The following is an 18,525-nucleotide window of genomic DNA, read 5'->3' as shown; positions in this document are numbered from 1 at the left end:
TCCAGTGTTGCTGGAAACTCTTTCTCCTGACTCCTGTGGGCCGGGTGACTGTGTGCAGGGTATCCACAAGCATATGTCTCCATCAGTACTGGAGTGAGTTTGGGCCTCTGTTCTCTGTAGTCAGGGGCAGTGCAGTGGAGGAGACCCCATTTTGCTGGGAGCTTTGTCCATGTAACCAGGGACCACTCAAAACTGACTTTTCCATAACCACCTGAGATATAAGCTAGAATCCTAGAAAAAGAGATGGAAGCCCTGGCTTCGGTCCCAGCCCTGCTTGACCAGGGCTAGTCACCTAACTGAACCTCAAACTCCTCATTTCTAGAAAGAAGTGGATTTTTTGACTTGGGAGGGTCACAGGGTCGTTGGGATGCTGCAGTGTCATAATGTATGTGAACACGCTCTGTAAAGCACTCTCTGCTTTTTCTGTGACTTTGTTCTCTGGGCGCCATATTTGAGGGAGTGTGGGATAGGGAAAAGAGCTGGTCTTTGGAGTCCAGTGGGGTTCAAATCTAAGTGCAACGTTTATTAGCTTTTGACTGTGAGCACTGCTTTATTCTGTAAAGTGAGGCTTTAAGAAGCTGTCCCATGGGCAGTGAGATACTGGATGTAGAGATCTTCGTCTGGAGCACAGCCTAGATGTTTAGTGCATGGTGTTTGGATAATTTTAGTGCAAATATGTTCTCTGTGCCCAGTTCTGTGTACTAAGATTTCTCTGGCAGTTTTTCCTGCTTTGATTAATATAAGTAAGATCCATTTCAGAAGATTTAAAATGTGCAATGCATGGATTTCATATCTTAAAATTTATGCCACTGTTCTTGGAATAGTGGCATTCCTAGAATGCCAGGAATTAAACAACTGGGAACCGAAAGCCCATGAAAGTTGGATTATGCATCTTGATTCCTGGTTGCTGCAAAGATGGTACTAAGCCAATAGATGGTGCCGTTACGTTAGGAAATGAGAAAATATTTACTTCTAAAATTCATCATGTTGTTACAGGGAATGTAATACAGCCAGCCCTTGCCAGTTCTTAATCTGTTCTAATTAGAGTGGACTTTATTCTTAATTCTGCTTACAAAATATTAAATATTCCTTGTAGGTAAAATGTGTGGTATTGAATTAATGTGTAGGGTGCTATTCCTTCTGTTCTTTCTGTTCTGGCGTTTTACCATGAAGTCATCTCTGGCTTGAGTTCAGTTCTTAGTCTACAACCAAGTGAAAGCCCTTGCCAGGAGTACTTTTCAGAACAGCTAAATGCAGTGCTCGCATTTTAAGTCCTTTGCTTTAAACCCCACTTCAGAGAGAGCGAGGTTAACGAATTCATCTTTACCTGCTCTTGTTTCAGAATTGGACCAGAACTGGCCCTGCTGCAGAAAAGTGCCTTTATAGTCATAACCTAGTGCTTGGTGGTCTTTTACTGTCTTATTGGACAGACTAAGTGGAAAGTCATTTCATGCATCGGAAGACTTTTCACTGGGCAGTTCCTAGAACTAGGGATTTGTTGTTAACCAGATCTGCCATTACTAGCTGTGTGACTTTGGGTAGGTTCCTTTACTTCTCTGAACATAATTTTTTGTCATCTAGAAAATACCATCTAGTTCACAGGTGGATTAAGTTAGAAAATATGTGTAACAGTGCTTTGCGCATGTTTTTCAGGAAGTAGAATTTCTATTTGTACACAGGCTCTGTGGACAAGATACACCTTTGCTTTTGATTAAGGCTAGGTGTGTTTTATAATATTGAACTTTCTGGTCCTTTGTCCTTGAGAGTTCTAAGGGACATGAAAACTTGGAAAAGACCTGCAAAGTGGAGTAACTTGTAATTTGGGAAGTTATTTTGAAATGTGGACCGGAGTAAAGGACGCCTTTGAAAGACCTGTCAGCTCGGACTGCCTTGAGCTCCTGCAGCAGGAAGGAGAAGAGCGCCCGTGCTCGGCAGGCTGTTTCCTGACGGGGCTACTCATGGGGGCTGATTAAGAGAGAGCTAGTCTGGGGTAATCTTCATCCTCCATTTCATGTGCTAAACCTTGCGTTAGGTGACTCCTCTATTTGAAGGAGAACAATTTTCTATCCTCATACCTTGTGGCATTTCATTAAAACACATTAATGAAATAAAACCTTTCACTTTTCAGGCCTGGCTGCCTGATTGTTAGCCTTTCTTAAGACTAAGTGTTTATAGCCTGTCAGGTCAGTGAGAGTTGCAGTTGCAGTTATAAGAAAAATCCCTGTTCCCTTCCAAGTGACATTTTAAATTATTTACTTAGAGTAAAATTTAACTTCTTTTTGACTACATCACGTTTAGAAAAGGAGCTGCATTTTTTGAGAAATTAGTTTTTGAGTGAAAATGTCATTGGATGCTTTAAAGATCTATTTCTAAGCATATTAAATGGAATGTATATTTTTTTATTCATTGGGAATAAAAGGTAGACTGTGACATTGAGGTACATTTACTGATGAAAAGGAAGCATTCTTCCCCCTCACGAGGGTTTAAATGTAATACTCAGTGCTTACTCAGGAGTGAAAACATCAAATTAAACTGTTTATGCTGACAAAGGACAAATCTGGATTTCAGCAACCCATGCAGGATTGTCTGATTGCTTTGGCCTGCCTCGCCTCCAAGCTTTGGCCAAGACTTCTAATGAAATGCATGCATACAATTAAACCATTACTAGTCGGGGTCTGAACTTTCCCCAGCGATGAGAGGTGCTCCACTGCTCTCTAGTGGCTCAATGTGGTCCCCTGGCACCAGCATTGTTTTATATTCATAAATCAGCTCTTCAAACACTGGCAGTGTTGGCCTACAGAGCAAGCACCAATACCAGGAGACTAGGCCTTGTAGACAGGAATGGAGTGAAAAATATTCCTGATCCTTAAGTCTGTGGAAAGCACCAAATTTTACCCAGGACGAGTGGCTGGTTGAGTAACAATGAGCAAGTGTGAGTAAGCACTCTGTCAGGGAGAGCTGACACTGATGGATTAGAAAGTTCTGTGTGTTACTCCTGTATCGCTGCAGATGTCTTCCGCCTTGGCAGGCCACAGTGGCACAAAGGTCCTTGGGTGCTTACAGTGGGCCCCGCCTTAGCAGAAGGAGCGGCTTTTTTCCTGAAAGATCTGGTTAAATTGATTTGGGGAAAAGCAGGAGAAATCCGTTTCCTGCTGCCTTTCAGAACCTCATGACTTTGAGAGAAGAAAGTTTGAACACTGCTGTTTCCGGTAAAGCTGCCAACCCTGGAACTTGTTGAAATTGATTGTATAAAATAGCTCCTGGAGGATGGGGACCTTGAACTAGCTTGCTTTTACTGGGGTTTCACTATGTGCCAGGCATTCTCGCTGTGTGTCATCTCACTCCAGTCCCCTGGCCACCCTCTGAGGAAGTACGTTCTGTCCTCATCCCCTTCGTAGGAGGGAGGAAGCTAGGGCGGTGGGGCTGCTACACCACACAGTTTCAGGGGCAGCGTGGGCATTGTGCTTGACATTGTGATGGTGCCTCCTGGAGCAGTCTGGTGGCCACGCTGGGCTCCGAGGCCCTCAGTGACGTGCTGGCGGAAGCAGTGAGGAGGCGCCAGAGCTGTGCTGCCTCCTGTGCAGCTGTGTGTTCCCAGAGCTTGCCAGCTGGTGGGCACCTGGGGTGGTTGGTTTGAAGGAATGAGTAGGATTTTGCCCTTTGGAAAGTTGCGTGGGCTTAAGAGCTGCAAGCCCTAGTGTGAATCTTGGCACCACTTCTTACTGACTGTATTGCCTTGAACTAGCCAAGCCTCAGTTTTCTTGTCTGTAAGATGTGGAAATACCTGCATCACTTGAGTTCAGGGTTCAGGACCTAAAAGACCCTCAGTAAATGTTTTCCCCTTCCCCAGTGTGAGAGTTTGTGAGCGTAGACCTTATTAGGAAAAGCACGTTTCTACCTGCTGGCTTTCAGATCTTTCCTAGAGTTTCGCTTAGAGCAGCAAGTTTTAGAAGATTGTTTCAGTCTTATTGTTTCTTCAGCGTCTCTAATAATGGAGATTCTAGAATTGCTGAGTTTGATTTAGTACTTTAATGAACTTTATAAAAATGTTTCATGTTTTAAAAAACCCCCCACTATCCTTAAGCCGTATTAATGCAGATGTTTTAAAATATATGTAGCAAGTAAAAGCAATATCTTAGATAGTAAAATTTTCTTAATACATTTAAAATTGTATCCTGAGTTGAATTGTTCTCTTAGGAAAAGTTAGGGTCAAATCGTACTCCTAATGCTGATAAGCTAAGATCCGAAACAGCTTCAGCGATTTTAGAAAATGGAGACAAAGTTCACTGGGTTTTTTTTTTTTTTTGAATGGGGCTATTTTAAAATGAGTACTGAGGACAGAAACTTGAGTGGCATTGCTAAACAATGAATAGCATCTGTTTAATCATTTAAAACGTTTAGCTAAAATCCCAGTCTCATTTGAATTTCCTAGCAAAACAACACAAATTAACCATATCCAGATGTGTGGTAATCGTTCTGCTGAAATCTGAAGAAAAAGCAAGGTAGAAAGCCTGCTTTTTTGGGGTGAGGAGCTAAGAAAATATAGCTGCTTCCATGCTTACATAAGCTTACTTGCTAATCTTGATTTGAAGCATTTGGCTTTGCTATTTAAGAGGCAACAAGGTGGCATGGAAGGAATGTGGGACACTTTAAATTCAGAGCGATCTCGGTTCAGATTCCCAGATTTGCTCCTCCCTGGCTGTGTGCTCTGGGCAAATTCCTTATCTCTGAAAGTCAGTCTCCCTTTAGTAGGGCACTGCTCCTGCCTGCCACGGCTGGAGAGCAGACAGAACCCGTGCGAGTGCGCTTTGGCGTTTCTTCAGCACCGCATATACTGTTGTGGTCCTTTTAGTAATTTGTTCGCCACAGAGTAGACCTCTGAAGAGGTGGGACCTGGCTTGGCGCTGAAATGCTCAAAGGGCTTCATTATGAAGATGATTTTACCTTGAAGACCGTCCTCAGGAAGCCCTGCTAAGGACAGTGGTAGAGAGACGGGGTGTGTTTGTCTGTCTGTGATGATGGATTGCTGTCGTTCCTTGGGACTATTGACTCGTGCATGGATTGACCTTCAGGCCCCTCTATACAAATTTCAGGAATAAGCTGCGTGTTGCTGCTGTTACACAGCGAAACCGTGACAGCTGGCAAGGACTTGGTCTTTTTGCTTTTTTTTCCCCATCCCTTCATGATATCGAGTTCTTATTTTCTCCAAGCTTCTTATACCTTAAAAAATTGCAAGTAATGCATGGTCTTTGAAGAAAAATAAGAAATATAAGTAAACACAAAGAAAATAGCACCACCCAGAAATAAGCACAATACTTTGATTTATGTTCTTCCAGTTTTGTATAATATGTATTGTCTAAGCATATCTGTTAATATTGCTTTGGAACATGTTTTCCCCTCACTAAGTATTATATCATGGACATCTTTCCATTGCCAAAAAAATACTGTCATGTTTAATGACCGTATGTGTAGTATTTTATTGTTTATTTTCTGTATCTCCTGTTTGTTGGATCTTAACATGTACCTCCAGTTTTTTTCTTTTCTAAATAATGATCTTTTTATATACATAACTTGTCTGTTTATTTCTTTGAAATACTCTCTCAGTAGACTTGCTGGGTGGTGGGTATGTGTGGCTTTACGCTTTCTGATGGATGTTTCTAAATTGCCCATTAGAAAAATTCTATCCAGTTTTGCTTCTGCAAGTGTGGTAGAGTGCCCCTTTGACTATATCTCTGTCAGCACTGGGTATTATTCTTTTTAATCTTTCCTAATCTAAAATGCAAAAAAAAAGGGTTATTTAATTTCAATTCATATTCTTTGATTACTAGTGAACTTGAACAGTGTTCCTAAATGTGGATAGGCCTCTCCCTTTTCTCTTTTGTAAACTTCTGTGTCCCTTTTCTCTGTTGGTATATTGGTGGTGTTTATCTGTGAGCCCTTTTTAGTTATTAATGTTCTGCATGTTGCACATATTTTCTGAGCTTCAGGGCTTGTATGTCACATTGTTTACCAGAGTTAGTCATTTTTTTTTAAACCACTGGCCTTATTTTAAAAGATTGGCTGGAGATGTGGCTCCTCGTGGCATTCGCGCCTGGGACTCCCTTCTCCTGGAGGTCAGCAGTGTGGGTGACCCGCAGTGGCATGTGGAACATCTGTGAGTGAGTCAGGCCCTGACAGTCAGAGATGGGGAGCAGACTCTCTTTCTGGGACCCCATAGGGGCATCTGTTGTAGGAGGATTCTTTTAATAATATCGCCAAACAGGGGCCACCAGGGCCAGCCACCTGGGTGGCTGCCGTGGATCGGGGAGTGCAGAGCAGTTTGTGGCCCTGGGGGTGCAGGAGGACTGAGTTGTGACTCCTTCCGCATCCCTGTTTCTCTCAGCCTGGCTGCTGGGTGGTTGGGGGGCAGGAGTGGTTGAGCAGGGGTGGGGTGTGTGTGTCGGCGGGGGGGGTGGCATGGGTGAGCCTGGGGGAGGACAGCAGATGCAGGAGGTAGGTTAGTGGGTAACTAAGTAGCCATCTTATGTCTTGCACAGTTCTCTCTCTAACTGTTGGTCACTGAATTGTACCTCGTTTTCCTGTTTTAAAGAGCTTTGTTCTGGAAGCAACACTGGCTACTTAGTAACTGTGGGTGGGCTGAAAAAGGCCTTCTTGGTGGAGGTTGCTAAGGAGCAGCTGCATGGAAACTACTGATGAGACGGAGAGCCTCTGTAGTGGAATGCAGAAATCCAAGGAGGGCATTTCACTCCTGTGATATCGCAGAGGTTTGGACCAGACTAGCACGTATAATAGGACATGGTTTTGTGGGCTTAAAGCCTTTTTTTCTTTTTGAAAATTGAACTTGCTTTACGTTTGAGTTTGTCTTATATTCATCCCAGTATGGTAAATCAGGCAATAAATATTCTTTTACGTTTTATCAAGGCATTTACTGCTGTTACTACTCCTTCAGGGTCAGCTCAGAGTTTTCTCAGCTCCTCCATTTGAACAGTTGTACTCAAATCAGCCCAGCTTAATGCAACAAATTCTGTTTAGTGCTCGCTGTGTGCCAGAGACTGCTAGCCATGGCGGATGCCGATGTGAAAGGATGGACAAGTTGCAGAGATGAGAATGATAAACTCTCGTGGGGATGTGGTGGTCAAGGGAGGCTTCTGGGAAGAAGGGATCTCTCAGCTGGGGTTCGAAGGGTGGCTTGGAGTTCTCTAGACTGTCAGGGGGGCCAAAGGGATTACCATGTGCCAAGGTGAGATAAGCTTGAAATGGTATGGGCATTTAGGAAATTACTGTCACTTTGGTGTTGGTGGAGTGTCAGGTGTGTTGCCTGGTTTTTCTCTTCATTTATTCCTTAATGGGAAACCAGACAGTTCTGACTAATTGTCTAAGGTGACATTGTTTTTGGAATAGAAAACCAGGGTAAATGTTCCTTCAAAGGATTTTTGCCTTGGTTTTGAGTATGAGAGTGCCAGGTTAGGTCAGTCAGTGCTGAAAGAATGGAATGTCTCAGGACATTATTATGGTTTATGGGGAAAATGAGATATAATATTTAAACTTTCTGTAGGTCACATAGCTGCTGTACCAGTATGACATTTTTCTGATGATTTATTAGATATAGTTTTAAGTGGCGTTGGAACAAAATCTAGGAGACTTGAATGAAATTATTAAAGAACACTGGTCTCATTGAGCTTACCATCTTTTTTCTTTTTAATGGCCGGCTCTTCGTTTCTTCCTGCGGTTGCTTTACCTTGAGATTATGTGAGGATTTGCATCTATTGTCTTGCCACTTTGGGCGATTGCAGGCATATTTGAAATTCTTACTTCAGTTTCTAAATAGCAGACACACATTCAGAGTTTCCTAGAAACCTGTTGACAAAGTCAGTTGTATCCATCTCCCAGCACTTCTGTGATTTCTGAAAAGGGGGCGCCAAAGTCCTCCTTTTCCTAAAAAGCTGGGAGCAGGAGCTAGTTTGCAAGTGATTTAGAAATTGTTTTGAATGTTGAATTTCTCCTTCTTTTCAAGTTTATTTGGAATTTGCTTATCTTTGACTTTAGGGGAAGCAGAATCAGGCAGTTCCCCAAGCTCCTGCTTTCCAGAAACCTTCTCAGCTGTGTGTATGTGTGCATGCACATGTGTGTGCACGTATAGGTTGGAGAGTGTGTGTTGGGGGGCGTCGTGTAAAAAGGGAAGCAGAAATACAATGAAATAAGGGCCCCAGTGTCCTTTCTATGTTTATCTCTCCTAAATCTTCCAACTCTTAAAAAAAAAAATCATGGAAAAAAAATATTTAAAAAAAAAATAAAGGGGGCCGGCCCCATGGCCGAGTGGTTGAGTTCATGTGCTCCTCTGCGGCAGCTCAGGGTTTCGCTGATTTGAATCCTGGACGTGGACATGGCACCACTCATCAGGCCGTGCTGAGGTGGCGTCCCACATGCCACAACTAGAAGGACCCACAACTAAGAATATACAACTATGTACTGGGGGGCTTTGGGGAGAAAAAGGAAAAAAAAAATCTGTCTCTGATAATGTAAGAAGCGTCCCCACATTGGATAGACACTTTTTGTTCTGAGATTCTGGATTTAGTATGTAATTTCCATTTATAGAAATTTTATCTGCTGTGTTGTTTCTAAGCAGGAAAAAAGGTTTTTGATAATGGAAGAATTATTATTATCATGAGGGAGATATTTTTCTTTTCTTAAAATATTGGATGAAGCTAAGCAGAAGAAATATGTGCCCAGCAAAAATCAGAGTAAAATTAATTTACTGTGCAACTGTCAAAGAAAGGATGGCCCAGGAAAAAAAAAACAGGGCTAGTAACTTTTAAGGAAAAGTGCCTTTAAGCTAAGCTTTTTTCCCCCTTTTACACAAATTGATTACAGTTTTCCACAAAGTTGTTAGCTTTTTGGTAAATACCCGCCCTTCCCCTGTCCTTTTTGAATATCTATTTTGGGCTTCTGGGTGTTTACCCTTGGGCTCTGCGCAGGGATGTTGTTGGACCAGGTTGGAAAAGGCAAGCCTGCTGTTCGGTGCTCTGCAGAAGTATTTTGTATCTAGAAGTATTGTTTTCTGAGATTTCCTTATTTGCAATTTTCTTGTTTCTTTATGACAGCCGCCCTTTGTTTTCCACGCAAAACCACTACTACTAAGCTAGTAAGTCCGAGACTGGTCTCCTCTGTGCCTTAACACAGAAACTTAGGTTACTTTTTCCCCTTGACCCTTCAATCTCAGAGTAAACTCGTAACCCACAAAATCTTGGTGGAATTTGACCCTCTTTCCAGATTTTCAAGGACACGTTTACTGTGAAATTCAGAGGTTTGGTTTTGGTGAATTTGCTCTTGCATATATGCTAGTTTCATTTGGGTGCACTAGTTTTATATCTGTTTAATTTCTGTCTCCATTCCGAAGGCCTTTTATTATCCTTTTAGATCCCCCCCGTTTTTTTTTAAGGAGAAAAAATTGTGAGAATGGAAAATGGGGGGTTGCCTTTTGCTCCCAAAGCCTAAATGAATAGTCATTGCTTGTAATGCTGGTCTACACTCGACGCTTCCCACTGCTTTGGATATGATGTATCCGGTGCTGTGAAGGTAATGATCCTCAACCGCAGCAATATTCCTTAACAGGAGTATCTGTCATATTCATCGGGATTACCATGTTCATTGATTTGTGTCTGTAAATCTGCTGTTTCTACCCTTTAAATTTGATCTATAATTGGACCTCCTTAAATGGTTCAGATAAGGTAGTCTGTATTTTCTCAATGCAGCGTTGCTGTCAGCTTCTCCTTTTTCATTATACATTCAGCAGACTTGATAAAATCAGCAGGACACCTCATTTGAAACTGTTTAATCGCTGCCTTTTTCCTTTGCTAAACCATTGAGGTGGTCAAGCGATGTACACAAATCATTTTAAATAGAAAATATGGTTTTCTCTGTGACCCAGCTAAATAGATAGTGTTATGCAAAACAAGTTAAAAAGTAATAAATGCCAAAAAATCTTCTAATTGGAGTAAAAAATTGTGGGGAACTCTATCCTCTCTCCAAAAGTAGAGTATCCTGAAATATTGCCAGGACTCTGTAAAGACAAGATGATGGTTTTCTAAAGGTTCTCTGCTTTCTGAACAAAGCAAGTTTAAATGTTCAAATAGTGCTGAGCTGCCTTTTACCTCCATTCAAAGGGAGCCCGTACTAACTTGTAATGCCTTTACCTCTGACTTTTGTAGGGAGAAATTTGCTATCTGTTAATATCTATGCAGCATAACCTTTCAGCCATTTGCTATTGTGATAATAAATTTTTGTTTCTTTGTCTGTCATTTTGTCTACTCAGCTTTACTCTTCAAAGTACAAACTAAAAATAATAGCTCGAAATAAATGCCACACAATAAAGTGTTTTACAGTTGTAGCTGGAATAAGCTGGTGGCTGCGGCGCGCGGTCCTATTACCATTGCTGGTGCTGTAGTTTCTTCCCCACGTGTCAAGGTGACTCTACCAGGGCCAGCTCATTAAAACAATCTATTCTTTCTAACTGGCTTGGTATTTAGCACTATACCCAGCAGCCTGCCAAGGCACAGTTGTGGAGCACAAGACTCTGAGCATAGGATACATGAAATTATGTGGCATTCACTTCTTGAAAAAATACAAATTCTCCATCACCGCATTTTCATGCTTCAGCATTTTATTGTGAATAATTTACAATTACTCCTGTCAGTAGTGAAATAGGGCCACTTGCAGGTTTACCTGAGATAGTGGTAAGTGTGACTGCAGGCTTTTGAAGAGCAGTGTTTACCTGGTTTGTGTGGCCCTGTAGGATTAATATTTACACTGTACTTGAATGTGGCATTGGGCGAGTTTTGCCATTTTACTGCCCTGAGGTAAACTTGAGATGGAGAAGCTGGAAGTTGGTAAATACACTAAAAATTCATCTTTTCCTTACAGGTTCTGGCTCCTTGGCAGCAATGGCTGTGTTTGAAGATAAGTTTAGGCCAGATATGGAGGTATGTAAGTCCCTGCAGTTTTCTTCTCTTTCACGTATTTTTCCGGTTGTGTGGTGGACATTTACAGGTTGATTGCCGATGCCCCCAAAGCTTGTGCAGCCCTGTTGTTAGTCGGCATGCTCTTGGCCCAGATCCTGTGTTTGCTGAGAAGGCTGGTTGCTCGGGAAAGCTTCGTTTTAGAGTGGCCCTGCGTGTTGCCCTCCCTCACGCTTGAGGAGCCAGCACTATTCACCTTTTTGCTCTGGCCTTTGGGCTGTCTGGGAATCTTCTTGGCTGTGAAGCTGCTGCAATGTAGAATGTTTTCTTGTGCATTAAGATTTCTGTGTCACGATATCTGAAAATGACAGTTTTTTTTGTTTTCTCACTAAGAATAGAGAAACTGTGTATGTCTTTGCGTGTCATGCCAACCTGGCCTGAAAATGAGGGCAGTTTTAAAAATCCCTGTAGATTGTTCTGCATCTGGTAGAAGATGGGGAGAAGATCATGTGTGTAGTGGACTGTTCTCAGAGTGTGATGGATTTACTGTCTCAAATATAAGAGATTCTTTTATTATATTTTCTGTGGTGATAGGGGAGGGTGGTATCTTCTGAAGGACATTTCACCTAAGTCTGCTTTAATGATAGCTGCACCCCCCCATTAAGCACCCCCTCTCCCCCTCACCCCAGCTTTCCAAGAACAAGCCCACAAGTCTTCCACTGTCACTTTCAAAGAATGTTCAGTGTGCTTGGATACTTCGTGGTACCCCATTGTTCCTCCACTGTGCTTTATCCTTACACTAAACCAGCTTGTAGGCACGTAAGTCCTGAAGGCAGCCTTCATCATCTGCTCTTGGTTTTTTGATAGAGGTTAACTTTTTGACAGGGAGTATCAACTTGTTTTCACCCATTAGCAGGCTGTTTATGAGTGGTTTACCCTGTTCCTTAATATGTAGGTTTCTGCCGTTTCTACCTTTGCAGTATTGCTTTGTTTAGATGCCAGTGGATGTCTCTGGGAATTACTTTTTGACAATGCTGTGTGCCTGATCATCTTTGGAGAAGATTGCGTGTTTAAACATTTCGTTCTTCCACCGGCTCATCGTCAACAGAGCGCCGAGTGTCATTGGAGCTCGGCAGCTCTCTCTGCCCTTTAGGTTCAGGCCAAATGCTGTGAGAGCCGGAGAAGGTAGACTTGTGGCTGCTGCTCAGCCAGGACAGAGGCCTCCGGCCAGAAGCCACTACTCCCTTGTACGTGAGGCTAGCACACTTGGTCACTGATGGCTAGGTTTCTTCTGTTTCTTGGACATCTTCAGGAATTAAAACATGACGAAAGATAGGATTTAGCTAGGTGTTCTATACTAAAAATAGTAGTGTCTTTCTCCAATTAAGAATAGTAAACAGGTCCCAGTATCAACTATGAATGAAATTAGGATTCTGTTTTCATTTCTCAGTGTGAAAATTTATTCCCATATCAGCATTATTTTTTGTTTGGGGTTCTTAAGTACAGGGAAAAAATAAGATATACTAGGTCACTTAAAAAGAAAAAGAAAAAAAGGTCTCAGTCTTCAAACTAAAGGAAAGGAGTTCCTAAGGCTCCACAAATCCATTGGAACTAACAAAAAGGTATAGGGAAAAACACTCCGATGATTTTCGTTTAGAAAATTGCCTCAGTGATGTGAAGCCCTCCTTTAAGCCACATTAATCTTTTCACATTTTCTTGAAAGCTTTGTCCGTTTCCAATTGATTGGGACCTCTATATGTTAAAGAAAAATGAGAATTTCAGAAAAAGTTGAAAGCATGTGGTATAGTAAAAGTGACTTAGACTCTGCTAAAGTAATTTTACATTATTTAGTTAGAGTTTGGATTTGAAATGATTCAAAAGCCTTGAATTTAATACTGATCTGATTTGGGGAAGTAAAGAGAAGTGTGGTCATCTCTTCAGTAAAACTTCTGATGTTATCAATCTGAAGAATGTGCTCCTTAGATGGGTTTTATCTGTAACTCAGACTACTTAATGTTCTGTATTAACTGTGAGACCTTAAACCAGGTGGATCAGATCCCATTTCAGATTGATTAGTTACATTTACAATTTCAGGTGACTGGTTTTTATTCACTGGCAATCAACAAAAATCAGTATTAAGGTGAAGGTAGTTCCTGCTTGTCCAGTGAAGCGAGTTTAAAAGTAAATAATAGTATAGCAACTGTCAGTAGGTAATACTTTACAAATCTAAAGGGATGTTAACAGATAACTAAAAAAATTTAGCAGTCCAGCTTCTGGCCACCCAGCTCTCTTTTGGTGAAGATTAAATGATATGGTTTTTGGTTTCGGTGGCAGGCTGAGACTGCTTAGCCCAGTTGAGAGGACACCGTTTTCGTGATTTCTTTGTTGTGAAAGAGGCTTTGCTTAAGGTGTCATTTCTGGCTCTGCCTTTGCGTAGAACTCATGGAAATGTTTTGGCGTCAAATTTCCAAACTTTTTATTTTCCTCCTTTCCAGGGAGGCTTTCTGTCTGTCTGTGGCAAGAGGCCCTCTATCACTCTCTTTCCTGCCTGCTTTGAGACTGCAGGGTGGATGACTCAGTTGCTTATTTCCTCTCCGTATGGGAAAGGGTTCTGGACCCGTCCCAGCAGAAACCCAGGAGAGCGTCGCCGCCGCTCACGTAGTGCATGGATTGCAGGACAGTCTCTGCCGCACACTTCACACAGAGCTGCATTGGGAGGGGGCAGTTTTAGGCTGTCACAATCGGGAATGGTTTGCCAAACAGTAATTTTTAGGCCAGATTCATGAAGCAAACTCTTGGCTTTATTGTTAAAACAGATAAATTAGAGGAAGCCTGTAGTCTCTTTTTTTTAAACGACAGACCTGTGCTTTGGACGGTGCTGGGCCTACACTGTAGTATTTATGGAATGAAAGTCCCTCCCTCCTTAAAATCCTTTAATGTTTTCTCATTGTCTTTAACTACACAGTCCAGTACAGTAGCCACCAACCACATACGGCTATTGAGCGCTTGAGTGTGACTAGTCTGAATTGAGAGGCGCTGCAAATAGAAAACACACACCAGATTTCAAAGACTTTAGTAAGAAAAATTTTTTGAAAATCTCATTAATAATATTTATATTGATTACATGTTAAAACAATACTATTTTAAGTATATTGGGTTAAGTAAAAATATTATTAAAATTAATTTCACCTATTTTTACTTTTTAAAATGTGATTCGCATGTTTCCATTGGACAGAGCTGGTCTAGCCTTGTTTCTTGAACTTGTCATTTACGCACCACATTTAAGGTTTCTGCCATATCCAGGTGCCACCTGTACTATTATTTTTCTTGAAAATTTACTTTTAATAAACTCATTGATAGATTGATGTATCATTTACATATAATAAAATACACAGATCTTAAGTGTACAGTTTGATAGATTTTGGCATTTGTAATTACCCAAGTAGCTGCCAGTCAAATCAAGACAGAACATTCTCTCACCACACAGTGCCGTTTCCGGTCAGTTCACTTTCCCCTCTTCCTACAGCCACTTCAGTTCACCTTTTTTTAATTGAAATTTATTTTTTAAATGTTTATATCTGTGAAATCCTGGGTTTGATGTGCTGGTTATTTTTTTCCCCAAGACACATGAAAATGAGTGCGTTCTATTAATATAAATAAAAACGTATTCATATATCAGCATCATGCCTCAGCCCAGGGGCGTGAATGTTAAACTGTGGGACATAGGTCTGCGCTCCTGCTCCCCTTCGGCCCTTCTCGCTTGCTCACCATTCTTAGGATACAGTGTGGACTTGCCTGCTGTCCAGTCCTCCTCACTGCTCTGCTGCCAGCAGTACCCTACCTTCCTCGTTTGTTTGTGTCCCCATACTCCATTGTGCACACCTGTCCCATTGTTTTACAACTGTTGTCAGGGCGGTCTCCTGAAACCAGAGAGGGCGATCCTTGAGGGTAGGGGCCGTGAAACAGTCTCTGTTGTTGAGCTGCTGATGTTCCATATGTGTTTGTTGAGTTGAGACAGGATAATCCTGAGCTAAAGCAAAATCTGAGTCATCAAAAGCCACCTGGGAAATGGAGGGGACTTTCTCTTTTTCCCCTCTGGAAAGTGCTCAACGTTTTTTTGAGATAAGAGGAAGATAGCTAATACACTTCTCAAATAATAGTCGGTATTGGGGCAGAGTCAACAAAGCAAACACCCCATTAAGTACACAGGCAGAACGAAGATGGGGCAAAGGGCAAATGCTCATTGGGAAGTTACGGGCCAAAAAGCAGAAGAGTAAACCCCAGCTGGGATTCCTGAATGCTGGAGACATGCCTCTGCTGTTCCGGTTATCTGAGCCAGTGACTTGCCTCAGGTGGAAGCCCTGGTTCAAGGTGTCAGAGAAACTGTCAGCCAACCATGCGAGTTTAAGGCGCATGAAAAATCTGTAAAAATTCTCAGCCAGTTGTGGCCCTAACACTGCCTTTAGTGGTCTTGTAACATTCGTTTTCTCCTTGCTATTGACCTGGAAGTCCTTCAACGGCAGGAAGTGTGCTCATTCATTTGTTTCTTTGCATCTACCATGGTAACTGCACATAGTAGGTGTTCAGCCAGTAATTGTTAACAAACGGATATAAAAAGGTGTCAAAAGCAACTTTACTTAGTAGTTCCCAGAGTAACTTCCTTTAAAACAGTTTGCTAACTTCACCTTTAGTGTTCATAGTACTCAGCAGTAATAGAAATGAAGGCATAAAAAATTGCATTACTTACTGGTGATAAATCTCATGCTTTATTTTTATCAGTGAAGGTGCTTGTTCTGACATTGTACCTATGTTAGCAGAATAGGGGATTTTGAAATGAGTTGACCTAATGACAAGGGGTCTGTTATGTTAGCATTTTTTTTTGGTGATGATGAATTGCGTGGAGATCAATTGCCCTAGATTTTTTCTTTCTGTTGCTAAGGCTGGTGTAAGGATTAAGCCCCTGATCCTGGTTATTACCCACAGGCTGGCTGGACAGGAAACTAGTGAAAACCTCACTGTGGCCTTTTGAGTCCATTTTCCAGTTAAGTATAAGGAATTTGACTGTAGTCCCTAGAAATATGGTGTTAGCTTCATGGAGGTCTGTCTCTTGAAAATTGCTAAAATTACTGAAATGAAAACAGATTTTAGGGGCCATCCCTGTGGCCGAGTGTTTAAAGTCCGTGTGCTCTGCTTCAGCAGCCTGGGTTTGCAGGCTCAGATCCCAGGTATGGACCCACTCCACTCATCAGCCATGCTGTGGAGGCATCCCGCATACAAAAAATAGAGGAAGATTGGCACAGATGTTAGCTCAGGGTGAATCTTCCTCAAGCAAAAAAAAAAAAAAGTGGAAGATAGGGAGTGGATGTTAGTTCAGGATGGATCCTTCTCACCAAAAAACAAAAACAAAAACAAAAACAAACCAGATTTTATTTTCGGGTGGGGAAGGAATGAAGGAAAATGTATCAGATAACTTAGTTTAGTTTTCCTTCCATCCTGTTTCTTTGTAAGAAGGAATGTTTCCTTTAGGTTCAGTGAGAAATTTAAACTCTTGAAGATTATAATTCATTAAAATGGGTAGAAGATTAATATTTAGTCTGTCAAGATCAATACTGTCCCCTCTTTGCACTAATTGTCAGAATAGCGTGTGAGGGCCGCTGAAGGGTGGTGGTGCGGCAGGACACGCACATCACAGGGAGACGATTCAAAGGCAAACTGTCCTGCACCCTCTGGTATCGACTTGCAAATTAGCATCTGGAATCTAATTAAACAAGCTTAATGAAAGTAGCAGCTGAATGCTGCTGGAAAAGACAATCAGCTTTTTTCCCCTCTCTGATACATATTCTGTACTATTGAAGTTGGTCACCAAACACATCGTGTGAGCACAGTTAAAAAAAATTAGCATTTATTTGAAGAATAGAAACTGTTTTTCATTCTGTTATGCATTTGGCATGCTCCGGCGTCCCATGAGAGCCATGCCACAGCAGATAGTGCGCAATATTTATAAATCCATGACAGGCAATAATAGCAACTTGAAAAATTCTTTTGCTAGAATCTCAGGTTGAGAGCTGCCAAAAACTGAGAGGATCGGATCTGCAGTGGCAGCTGCCGTGCCCTACAGTTAGAATTCCAGACTTTGAAGATGCTCAACTTAAAGAAATGAAGACTGCAGGCTTAGCCAATTTTTGCAGGTTTCCAGAGCTCTGGCTCTCTGCCTTTTGAAGATGAGTTGCTGAAGCTTCTACCACTGCCTGAGGCATGCTAACACCAGCAGGATCTTTTCCCCCCTACTCTTAGTGTGTCTTCAGTTTTAAGCAGCACATGCTTAGTCACTGCCAACTGTGATAGTCCTTTCTCTGGTCTCAGTACTGAGGGATGAGCTCCTACCCTATCCCCTTCAGAGAGAGGCTGCGAAGATAGATGGTGACTCATACAAGTGCCACTTCAGCCGTCTGATTTATGGAGTCATATTTCATCACTCGGCAAGTGCTGGCCTCTAGAGAAGCCCTTATAGATTGCTAAAGATGTGAGCAGCTATCGTCCTAAAGGCCTGTGGTTACCTCACAAATGTGACGCCAAACACCTAGCTACCGAGAAAACAGAATTAATCTGTCATTTCAGGCAGCTATAGATCCACTTTAAATAATGAAGGAGTTGATACCAATATGGTGTCCTGACAGCAAATCTTAGAAGTAACTGCAGGGTTTTTTTTTAAGTCCAGTAGTAGAAAGACACTGAAGTTACGAATTCTTTTGCGCTTTGCAGATGGACAGTAGCGTAAGAGATCTGCATTATTTGGATTAGAAAAAAGGATCTATTCAGTTTGGCACATAGACTGGTCCCAAAGGAAAATACAGAGCGTGAGTTCATTGTGGTCAGCTAGAAGGGGGCACAGGAGCTTAGGAGCTGGAGGATTGGGCTGCGAGTGTGTTTCCACTGTACACAGGGCATGACTCTGGGCAAGCCACGGTCCAAGACTGTCCATCTAGGAGATGGGGATCCAGAGACCTGCCTGCGGGTTGCTGTCAGGATTAGATGTGGTCTGTAAAACACCTCATATGGTGGCTCACACAAAATTGGCTCTAAAATATGGCAGCTGCTTCTATTTTTTAGTTATTCAGTAGTAGGATACAAACATCACATAGCAACGACTAACATGATTATTTCTCCTTGCATCAGCCTTTGTGATTTATAGCATAATATGGAGAGTGATGATTCTTCGTTCCCATCTGAAAGCTTACAGTTGGAGACAGACATATGTAGTGGTCATAATGACCGCAGACGCAGCCTACGTAACACTTAACACAGGCCATGGAAGTGTCTGCCTTCTTGCCATGGGGGGAAGGTATTAAAAGCACAGTGGTCATAGTAGCTGATGCTTGTTGAGTACTTAGGCAGTGCCAGGCTCTGTTTTAGCAGCTTTCTCTGCATTCTCATTGACTTTTCAACAATGGTGCGAGGTCTGTACTTTGTTATCCTCATTTTAGAGAAGAAAATTGGGGTGCAGGGAGATCAGATTATCTTGCCTGAGATCACCCAACTAGTCACTGATGGAGTTGTGGTTTGAACCCTG

General features: G+C 42.0%; 1 protein-coding gene across 1 annotated transcript in view; it reads left to right on the top strand.

Moving 5' to 3' along the window:
• PSMB7 (proteasome 20S subunit beta 7) overlaps positions 1-18,525 on the top strand; it is a 56,372-nt gene that overhangs the window by 16,316 nt on the left and 21,531 nt on the right. Inside the window, exon 6 of the mRNA XM_001502120.6 lies at positions 10,921-10,979. Coding sequence (XP_001502170.1) covers positions 10,921-10,979 — 59 coding nt within the window. The remainder of the gene's footprint in view (positions 1-10,920; positions 10,980-18,525) is intronic.

The sequence above is a fragment of the Equus caballus genome, chromosome 25 (genome assembly GCF_041296265.1).
Source record: "Equus caballus isolate H_3958 breed thoroughbred chromosome 25, TB-T2T, whole genome shotgun sequence".
NCBI classification, from domain to species: Eukaryota; Metazoa; Chordata; class Mammalia; order Perissodactyla; family Equidae; genus Equus; species Equus caballus.
Note: the sequence above shows the minus strand (reverse complement) of the source record. Positions and strands in the feature narration are given on the sequence as shown.